This window comes from Anolis sagrei, chromosome 13, assembly GCF_037176765.1.
Source record: "Anolis sagrei isolate rAnoSag1 chromosome 13, rAnoSag1.mat, whole genome shotgun sequence".
NCBI lineage: Eukaryota > Metazoa > Chordata > Lepidosauria > Squamata > Dactyloidae > Anolis > Anolis sagrei.
In genome coordinates, this window is record NC_090033.1 from 15,697,865 (window position 1) to 15,710,364 (window position 12,500).

Consider the following 12,500-nt stretch of genomic DNA (forward strand, 5'->3'; position numbering starts at 1 on the left):
ATGAGATAGATAATGAGATAGATAGATAGATAGATAGATAGATAGATAGATGTTAGATAGATAATCTGTTTGATAGATAGATAGATAGATAGATAGATAGATAGATAATCTGATAGATAGATAGAGAATAAGATAGATCGATAGATCAATAGATAGATAATCTGATAGATAATGAGATAGATCGCTAGATCAATAGATAGATAGATAATCTGATAGATAGATAATGAGATAGATCGATAGATCGATAGATAGATAGATAATGAGATAGATCGATAGATAGATAATCTGATAGATAGATAATGAGTTCGATAGATAGATAATGAGTTCGATAGATAATGAGATAGATCGATAGATTGATAGATAGATAATCTGATAGATAGATAATGAGATATATTGATAGATCGATAGATAGATAATCTGATAGATAGATAATGAGATAGATCGATAGATCGATAGATAGATAGATAATCTGATAGATAATGAGATAGATCGATAGATAGATAATGAGAAAGATAGATAATGAGATAGATCGATCGATAGATAGATAATCTGATAGATAGATAATGAGATCGATAGATCGATAGATCGATAATCTGATAAAATAGATAATGAGATCGATCGATAGATAGGTAATCTGATAGATAGATAGATAATCAGGTAAATAATGAGATAGACAGACAGACAGATAGCATTGAGCCATGGCCGTTCAAGTGGAGTCAAACTGCATTAAGGCGAGACCTTGTGAAACTACAGCTCCCAGGATCCCATAGCATTCTTTCTGCAGGGAAAGCCTCGAGACCTTGTGAAACTACAACTCCCAGCATTGCAGAGCATTGAGAAATTGGCCCTTCCAGTGGAGTGAAAGGAAGTGGCTCAGCAGCACGTGAGGAGGCCGAGAAACCCACGTGTGCGAGGTGCCGACGGAGGGGGAAAATATACATACACATATATGTTGCAAAAGTGGGTTATGTGAGAAAAACCGCCGTGACGAAGAGGGGGGAAAACTACGTGTTTCCGAAACTCGGGTGGCAGAAACTTGCGAAAGGGGAAACTACGCAGCACTTTTTTCAGTTCTTCCTTCTTCTTTTGTGTCTTTGCAAAAATAAGAAACAATATATCCAACAGTTTGGCACCACTGCAACGCTATGGGAGTTGTAGTTTCGCAAGGTCTTGCCTTCATGCAGGTCAACCGCTACTTGAACTGCAATGACTCGATGCCATGGAGTCATGGGAGTTGTAGTTTCACAAGGTCTTGAGCCTTCTCTGTAGAAGGAAGGCTAGGGGACCCTGGGAGTTGTAGTTTCACAAGGTCTTGCCTTAATGAAGTTCGACTCCATTTGAACTATAGTGACTCTATGCTATGGAGTCATGGGAGTTGTAGTTTCACAAGGTCTTGCCTTAATACAGGTCGGCCCCTACTTGAACTGACATGACTCGATGCTATGGGATCCTGGAAGCTGTAGTTTCACAAAGTCTTGAGCCTTCTCTGTACAAAGAAGGCTATGGGACCCTGGGAGTTGTAGTTTCACAAGGTCTTGACTTAATGCAGGTCGACCTCATTTGAACTACTATGACTCGATGCTATGGAGTCATGGGAGTTGTAGTTTCACAAGGTCTTGAGCCTTCTCTGTAGAAAGAAAGCTATGGGAACCTGGGAGTTGTAGTTTCACAAGGTCTTGCCTTCATGCAGGTCAACCCCCTACTTGAACTACTATGACTCAATGCTATGGAGTCATGGGAGTTGTAGTTTCACAAGGTCTTGCCTTCATGCAGCTCAGCCCCTACTTGAACTACTATGACTCAATGCTATGGAGTCATGGGAGTTGTAGTTTCACAAGGTCTTGAGCCTTCTCTGTAGAAGGAAGGCTAGGGGACCCTGGGAGTTGTAGTTTCACAAGGTCTTGCCTTAATACAGGTCGGCCCCTACTTGAACTACTATGACTCAATGCTATGGAGTCATGGGAGTTGTAGTTTCACAAGGTCTTGAGCCTTCTCTGTAGAAGGAAGGTTAGGGGACCCTGGGAGTTGTAGTTTCACAAGGTCTTGCCTTAATGCAGTTTGACCCCATTTGAACTATACTGACTCTATGCTATGGAGTCATGAGAGTTATAGTTTCACAAGGTGTTGAACCTTCTCTGTAGAAAAAGGCTATAGTACACTAGGAGTTATAGTTTCACAAGGTCTTGCCTTAATGGAGTTTGACCCCATTTGAACTATAGTGACTCTATGCCATGGAGTCATGGGAGTTATAGTTTCACAAGGTCTTGCCTTAATGGAGTTTGACCCCATTTGAACTATAGTGACTCTATGCCATGGAGTCATGGGAGCTATAGTTTCACAAGGTCTTGAGCCTTCTCTGTAGAAGGAAGGCTAGGGGACCCTGAAAGTTATAGTTTCACAAGGTCTTGCCTTAATGCAGTTCGACCCCATTTGAACTATTCTGACTCTATGCTATGGAGTCATGAGAGTTGTAGTTTCACAAGGTCTTGAGCCTTCTCTGTAGAAGGAAGGCTATGGGACCCTGGGAGTTGTAGTTTCACAAGGTCTTGCTTAATGCAGTTCAACCCCATTTGAACTATCCTGACTCTATGCTATGGAGTCATTAGAGTTGTAGTTTCACAAGGTCTTGAGCCTTCTCTGTAGAAGAAAGGCTAGGGGACCCTGAAAGTTATAGTTTCACAAGGTCTTGCCTTAATGCAGGTCGACCCCATTTGAACGACCATGACTTTATGTCCTGGAGTCATGGGAGTTGTAGTTTCACAATGTCTTGAGTCTTCTCTGTAGAAGGAAGGCTATGGGACCGTGGGAGTTGTAGTTTCACAAGGTCTTGCCTTCATGCAGGTTGGCCCCTACTTGAACTACTATGACTCGATGCTATGGAGTCATGGGAGTTGTGGTTTCACAAGGTCTTGAGCCTTCTCTGTAGAAAGAAAGCTATGGGAGCCTGGGAGTTGTAGTTTCACAAGGTCTTGCCTTCATGCAGGTCAACCCCATTTGAACTATACTGACTCTATGCTATGGAGTCATGGGAGTTGTAGTTTCACAAGGTCTTGAGCCTTCTCTGTAGAAGGAAGGCTACGGGACCCTGGGTGTTGTAGTTCTACAAGGACTTCCAACTCGACACCCCCCCCCCCCCCCCCGCATCTTATAGCATCGAGTCATGTCAGTTCAAGTGGAGTCAAACTGCATTAATGGACAGATGAGAGGATGGTAGAACATATTGGCAAACCAAAAGATAGATGGATGCATAGACATATGGATGGATAGATGGATGGATGGATGGATGGATGGACGGACGGATGGAAGGATGGATGAACAGATGGACAAATCAAAAGATAGATGGATGGATAGACAGATGAACAGATGGAAGGATGGACAGATGGATGAAGAGAGGGATTAACAGACAGAAGGATGGATGGACAAATGGACGGATGAGAGGATGGTAGAACAGATGGACAAATCAAAAGATAGATGGATGGATGGACAGATGGAAGGATGGATGGCAGGATCGATGGATGGATAGATGGATGAAGAGAGGGATTAACAGACAGAAGGATGGATGGATAGACTGATGGACGCATGAGAGGATGGTAGAACAGATGGACAAACCAAAAGATAGATGGATGGATCGACAGACGGACAGACTGAAAGATAGATGGATGGATGGACAGATGAACAGATGGAAGAATGGATGGCAGGATCGATGGATGGATAGAAGAATGAATAGAGGGATCGACAGACAGAAAGATGGATGGATAGACAGATGGAAGGATGGTTAAACAGATGGACAGAGTGAAAGACAGATGGATGGATAGACAGATGAACAGATGGAAGGATGGACAGATGGATGGATAGATGGATGAAGAGAGGGATTAACAGACATAAGGATGGATGGATGGATAGACAGATGGACGGATGAGAGAATGGTAGAACAGATGGACAAACCAAAAGATAGATGGATGGATAGACATATGGATGGATGGATGGATGGACAGATGGACAGATGGAAGGATGGATGAACAGGCAGGCAGACTGAAAGACAGATGGATGGATAGACAGATGAACAGATGGAAGGATGGATGGCCGGATGGACAGATGGATGGAGGAATAGATGTTTGGATGGATGGATGTTTGGATAGATGGATGGGTAGAGGAATAGATGTTTGGATGGATGGATGGATGGATGGATAGGTGGATGGATGGATGGATGGAATGGATAGATAGATGGATGGATGGATGGATGGATGGATGGATAGGTGGATGGATGGATGGATGGATGGATGGAATGGATAGATAGATGGATGGATGGATGGATGGATGGATGGATGGAAGGATGTTTGGATGGATGGATGGATGGATGGATGGATGGATGGATGGATGGATAGATAGAGGAATAGATGTTTGGATGGATGGATGGATAGATGGATGGGTAGATGGATGGATGGATGAGTAGCTGGATGGATGGATACGTGGATGGATGGATACTACAGCACTGCATTTGGAGATCTCGGGACGATGACCATAAGAAAAAACCATAAGATAGATGGATGGATGGATGGACAGATGACCAGATGGAAGGATAGAAGAATGAATAGAGGGATCGACAGACAGAAGGATGGATGGATGGACAGATGGAAGGATGGTTAAACAGATGGACAGAGTGAAAGATAGGTGGATGGATGGATGGATGGACTGACAGACAGGTAGTTGGATAGACAGATGGATAGATAGATCATAGAATCATAGAATCATAGAATCAAAGAGTTGGAAGAGACCTCCTGGGCCATCCAGTCCAACCCCATTCTGCCAAGAAGCAGGAATATTGCATTCAAATCACCCCTGACAGATGACCATCCAGCCTCTGCTTAAAAGCTTCCAAAGAAGGAGCCTCCACCACACTCCGGGGCAGAGAGTTCCACTGCTGAACGGCTCTCAGATAGATAGATAGATAGATAGATAGAGCCTCCCTGAGACGATGCCTAGCTTTGTGGTTTCCACACTTTGAAGCCGTGACGAAGCGTTTGTGGAGTGGGGCGGTTGCAAGGACGCCTTTCCAAAACACACGGGAGGAAAAGCAAACGTGCGAGAGAGAGAGAGAGAGAGAGAGCGAGCCGAATGAGTCACATTTCCCGTCAGGGCCCTGCGTGCAAATCCCACGCCTCTGGGTGAGAAACCATGAGACGTAGCCGTGGGCAGGGGAAGGGGTCAGGCCTGCCACACAGAAAGGTCGCCCGGCTTGGGTATGAAGGTTCCAGTAAACAACATATTATTATTATTATTATTATTATTATTATTATTATTATTATTATTATTATTATATTCAGGTTGATCATTCCTACAAAGTTTCCAGTAAACAATATATTATTATTATTAATATTATTATTATTATTATTATTATTTTAGGTTGATAATTCCTATGAAGGCTCCCGTAAACAATATAATAGAATTATTATTATTATTATTATTATTATTATTATTATTTTCAGGCTGATAATTCCTATGAAGGTTCCAGTAAACAACATATTATTATTATTATTATTATTATTATTAGACTGATAATTCCTATGAAGGCTCCAGTAAACAATATGACAGAAGTATTATTATTATTATTATTATTATTATTATATTCAGGTTGATAATTCTTATGAAAGCTCCAGTAAACAATATGACAGAAGTATTATTATTATTATTATTATTATTATTATTATTATATTCAGGTTGATAATTCCTATGAAGGCTCCAGTAAACAGTATAATAGAAGTATTATTATTATTATTATTATTATTATTATTATATTCAGGTTGATAATTCCTATGAAGGCTCCAGTAAACAGTATAATAGAAGTATTATTATTATTATTATTATTATTATTATTATATTCAGGTTGATAATTCCTATGAAGGCTCCAGTAAACAGTATAATAGAAGTATTATTATTATTATTATTATAATATTCAGGTTGATAATTCCTATGAAGGCTCCAGTAAACAATATGACAGAAGTATTATTATTATTATTATATTCAAGTTGATAATTCCTATGAAGGCTCCAGTAAACAATATGACAGAAGTATTTTTATTATTATTATTATTATTATTATATTCAAGTTGATAATTCCTATGAAGGCTCCAGTAAACAATATGACAGAAGTATTATTATTATTATTATTATTATTATTATTATTATTATATTCAGGTTGATAATTCCTATGAAGGCTCCAGTAAACAGTATAATAGAAGTATTATTATTATTATTATTATTATTATTATTATTATTATTATATTCAGGTTGATAATTCCTATGAAGGCTCCAGTAAACAGTATAATAGAAGTATTATTATTATTATTATTATTATTTCAGGTTGATAATTCCTATGAAGGCTCCCGTAAACAACATATTATTATTATTATTATTATTATTATTATTATTACTATATTCAGGTTGATAATTCCTAGGAAGTTCCAGTAAACAATATAATAGAATTATTATTATTATTATTATTATTATTATTATTATTATTTTCAGGCTGATAATTCCTATGAAGGCTCCAGTAAACAATATGACAGAAGTATTATTATTATTATTATTATTATTATATTCAGGTTGATAATTCTTATGAAAGCACCAGTAAACAATATGACAGAATTATTATTATTATTATTATTATTATTATTATTATTATTATTATATTCAGGTTGATAATTCTTATGAAAGCTCCAGTAAACAATATGACAGAATTATTATTATTATTATTATTATTTTCAGGTTGATAATTCCTATGAAGGCTCCAGTAAACAATATGACAGAAGTATTATTATTATTATTATATTCAAGTTGATAATTCCTATGAAGGCTCCAGTAAACAATATGACAGAAGTATTATTATTATTATTATTATTATTATTATTATATTCAGGTTGATAATTCCTATGAAGGCTCCAGTAAACAGTATAATAGAAGTATTATTATTATTATTATTATTATTATTATTATTATATTCAGGTTGATAATTCCTATGAAGGCTCCAGTAAACAGTATAATAGAAGTATTATTATTATTATTATTATTATTTCAGGTTGATAATTCCTATGAAGGCTCCCGTAAACAACATATTATTATTATTATTATTATTATTATTATTATTATTATTATTACTATATTCAGGTTGATAATTCCTAGGAAGTTCCAGTAAACAATATAATAGAATTATTATTATTATTATTATTATTATTATTATTATTATTTTCAGGCTGATAATTCCTATGAAGGCTCCAGTAAACAATATGACAGAAGTATTATTATTATTATTATTATTATTATATTCAGGTTGATAATTCTTATGAAAGCACCAGTAAACAATATGACAGAATTATTATTATTATTATTATTATTATTATTATTATATTCAGGTTGATAATTCTTATGAAAGCTCCAGTAAACAATATGACAGAATTATTATTATTATTATTATTATTTTCAGGTTGATAATTCCTATGAAGGCTCCAGTAAACAATATGACAGAAGTATTATTATTATTATTATATTCAAGTTGATAATTCCTATGAAGGCTCCAGTAAACAATATGACAGAAGTATTTTTATTATTATTATTATTATTATTATATTCAAGTTGATAATTCCTATGAAGGCTCCAGTAAACAATATGACAGAAGTATTATTATTATTATTATTATTATTATTATTATTATATTCAGGTTGATAATTCCTATGAAGGCTCCAGTAAACAGTATAATAGAAGTATTATTATTATTATTATTATTATTATTATTATTATTATTATATTCAGGTTGATAATTCCTATGAAGGCTCCAGTAAACAGTATAATAGAAGTATTATTATTATTATTATTATTATTTCAGGTTGATAATTCCTATGAAGGCTCCCGTAAACAACATATTATTATTATTATTATTATTATTATTATTATTATTACTATATTCAGGTTGATAATTCCTAGGAAGTTCCAGTAAACAATATAATAGAATTATTATTATTATTATTATTATTATTATTATTATTATTTTCAGGCTGATAATTCCTATGAAGGCTCCAGTAAACAATATGACAGAAGTATTATTATTATTATTATTATTATATTCAGGTTGATAATTCTTATGAAAGCACCAGTAAACAATATGACAGAATTATTATTATTATTATTATTATTATTATTATTATTATATTCAGGTTGATAATTCTTATGAAAGCTCCAGTAAACAATATGACAGAATTATTATTATTATTATTATTATTTTCAGGTTGATAATTCCTATGAAGGTTCCAGTAAACTATGACAGAAGTATTATTATTATTATTATTATTATTATTATATTCAGGTTGATCATTCCTATGAAGGCTCCCGTAAACAACGTAATAGAATTATTATTATTATTATTATTATTATTATTATTATTATTTCAGGTTGATAATTCCTATGAAGGCTCCCATAGAATTATTATTATTATTATTATTATTATTATTATTATTATATTCAGGTTGATAATTCCTATAAAGGCTCCAGTAAACAACATAATAGAAGTATTATTATTATTATTATATTTAGGTTGATAATTCCTAGGAAGTTCCAGTAAACAATATAATAGAATACCGGTAATAATAATAATAATAATTATTATTATTATTATTATTGTTATTATTATTATTATATTCAAGTTGATAATTCCTATGAAGTAAAAATATTTGAATTAAAAATATAAAAATATCAAATTAAAAATAAAATATTGAAATAATAAAATAAAAATAATATTGAATTAAAAATAAAACAAAATATTCAATAAAATAAAATTTAAAAATTGAATAAAAATAAAATAAAAATGTTGAATTAGTAAAATAAAATAAAAATATTGAATAAAAATAATATAAAGATATTGAATAAAAATAAAATATTGAATTAATAAAAATATTGAATAAAAATAAAACAAAATATTTAATAAAATAAAATAAAAATATTGAATAAAAATGCAATAAAATATTGCATAAAAATAGAATAAAAATATTGAATTAATAAAATAAAATAGTTATTGAATTAAAAATAAAATAAAAATATTGAATAAAAATAAAATAAAAGCATTGAACTGAAGTAAAATAAAAATATTGAATTTAAAAATAAAATAAAAATGTTGAATTAATAAAAGAATATAAAAATATTGAATAAAAATAAAATATTGAATTAATAAAAATATTGTATAAAAATAGAATAAAAATATTGAATTATTAAAATAAAAAATATTGAATAAAAATATGAATTAAAAATAAAATAAAAATATTGAATTAAAAATAAAATAAAAAACATGGAATAAAAAATAAAATAAAAAAATATTGAACTTAAAAAAATAAAATTAAAAAAATAAAGTAGCAAGCTGCGTCTACACTTGAGAACTATCCCAGTTTGATCCCACTTCAATGCTATGGGATTTTATGAGCTGCAGATTGGGGCAAACTCTTGGCTAGAGGAAGTGAGAAACTTTGCCAAACTTTGCCAAACTTTGTCAAACTCCCAGGAATCCCACAGACTTGAGCCAGGGTTAAAACCGCATTAATTCCCCAGTGTAGATGAGATATAAGCTGTTCCCTTACCTGGAGGAAGAGCAAAGGCAGCCAAAGCATGGAAGAGGAGGAAAGAGAGCAAAGGGAAGAAGCCATCCTTGAAGCAGAGAGAAAAGGAGCGGGGCCCTTTAAGGCTGGAGCCAAGGGGGGCGGGGCAAGGGGCGGGGCCTGCAGGGAAGACACGCCCCCTGGAGGAGCAGTGCTGCTTAGTATTAGAAGGTATTATTATTATCATTATTCTGTTATTATAATATAATATTATTATTATATGTAGGCAATGCTGTTGGAATTTATTTATTATTATGCATTGTTGTTGTTATCATGATATAGTCTTGTTTATTAATTTATTGTTGTTAATATTTATTATTATTATTATTGATATTGTGTTTATTTATTATTATGCATTGTTCTTCTTATTATTTGAATTATTGGTTTTTATTTATTATTTATTATTATGCATTATTGTTATTATCATATATTATTGTCTATCTATTATTATTATTATATTTATTTATATTATTTATTTTATTTTATTTATTATTTATATTATTTATTTATATTATTGTTATTATTATGTATTATGTATTATTATGTTTATTTATTATTAAATAATAAATATTATTTAATAAATAAATAAACATAAAAACCAAAAATGCATAATATAATAATAATATTATTCTATTACACTAATAATAATATCATTGTATTACACTATGATGCAACACGACTTTTGTGATCAAGGTCATTTCCTTGTATTGGGCCTCCTCAGGTCTCAGGATGGCAGAGCAGATGTCTTCATTGATGGTGTCCATCCATCCTTTTTTGGCCTTTATCCACATGGTCATCGTCCCGAGATCTCCAAATGAGGTGTAGTATCCATCCACCTATCCATCCATCCATCCTTCCATCCACCTATCCATACATCCATCCACCCACCCACCCACCTATCCATCCATCCACCCACCCACCTATCCATCCATCCACCCACCCACCCACCTATCCATCCATCCACCCATCCATCCATCCATCCATCCATCCATCCAAACAACCATCCATCCATCCATCCAAACATCTATCCCTCTATCCATCCATCCATCCAAACATCCAAACATCCATCCCTCTATCAATCTACCCATCCATCTATCCACCTATACATCCATCCCTCCATCCATCCAAACATCGATCCCTCCATCCATTCATCCATCCATCCATCTAACCATCCATCAATCCATCGACTTATCCATCCATCCAAACATCTATCCCTCTATCCATCCATTCATCCATCCATCCATCCATCCAAACATCCAAACATCCATCCCTCTATCAATCTACCCATCCATCTATCCACCTATCCATCCATCCAAACATCCATCCCTCCATCCCTCCATCCATCCATCCATCCATCCAAACATCCAAACATCCATCCCTTTATCAATCTACCCATCCATCTATCCACCTATCCATCCAAACATCCCTCCCTCCATCCATCCATCCAAACATCGATCCCTCTATCCATCCATTCATCCATCCATCCATCTAACCATCCATCAATCCATCCATCCATCGACCTATCCATCCATCCAAACATCTATCCCTCTACCCATCTATCCATCCATCCATCCATCCATCCATCCTTCAGTCTGTTCATCCGTCCATCTGTCCATCCATCCATCTATCCATCCAAACATCCACCCATCCACCTATCCATCCCTCCATCCATCCATCCATCCATCCATCCAAACATCCAAACATCCATCCCTTTATCAATCTACCCATCCATCTATCCACCTATCCATCCAAACATCCCTCCCTCCATCCATCCATCCAAACATCAATCCCTCTATCCATCCATTCATCCATCCATCCATATAACCATCCATCAATCCATCCATCCATCGACCTATCCATCCATCCAAACATCGATCCCTCTATCCATCCATTCATCCATCCATCCATCCATCCAAACATCCAAACATCCATCCCTCTATCAATCTACCCATCCATCTATCCACCTATCCATCCATCCAAACATCCATCCCTCCATCCCTCCATCCATCCATCCATCCATCCAAACATCCAAACATCCATCCCTTTATCAATCTACCCATCCATCTATCCACCTATCCATCCAAACATCCCTCCCTCCATCCATCCATCCAAACATCGATCCCTCTATCCATCCATTCATCCATCCATCCATCTAACCATCCATCAATCCATCCATCCATCGACCTATCCATCCATCCAAACATCTATCCCTCTACCCATCTATCCATCCATCCATCCATCCATCCATCCTTCAGTCTGTTCATCCGTCCATCTGTCCATCCATCCATCTATCCATCCAAACATCCACCCATCCACCTATCCATCCCTCCATCCATCCATCCATCCATCCATCCATCCATCCAAACATCCAAACATCCATCCCTTTATCAATCTACCCATCCATCTATCCACCTATCCATCCAAACATCCCTCCCTCCATCCATCCATCCAAACATCAATCCCTCTATCCATCCATTCATCCATCCATCCATATAACCATCCATCAATCCATCCATCCATCGACCTATCCATCCATCCAAACATCGATCCCTCTATCCATCCATTCATCCATCCATCCATCTAACCATCCATCAATCCATCCATCCATCGACCTATCCATCCATCCAAACATCTATCCCTCTACCCATCTATCCATCCATCCATCCATCCATCCATCCATCCATCCATCCATCCTTCAGTCTGTTCATCCGTCCATCTGTCCATCCATCCATCTATCCATCCAACCATCCACCCATCCACCTATCCATCCCTCCATCCATCCATCCATCCATCCATCCATCCATCCATCCAAACATCCAAACATCCATCCCTTTATCAATCTACCCATCCATCTATCCACCTATCC

The 12,500-nt window shown here is 35.0% G+C and overlaps 1 protein-coding gene across 1 annotated transcript in view; it reads right to left on the reverse strand.

Annotated features, from left to right (window-relative positions):
• LOC132764954 (tumor necrosis factor receptor superfamily member 1B-like) overlaps nucleotides 1-9,717 on the reverse strand; it is a 47,272-nt gene extending 37,555 nt beyond the window's left edge. Inside the window, exon 1 of the mRNA XM_067472825.1 lies at nucleotides 9,617-9,717. Within this exon, the coding sequence (XP_067328926.1) occupies nucleotides 9,617-9,682 (66 nt within the window). The 5' untranslated portion in view covers nucleotides 9,683-9,717. The remainder of the gene's footprint in view (nucleotides 1-9,616) is intronic.
• Nucleotides 9,718-12,500: the final 2,783 nt, after the last annotated feature.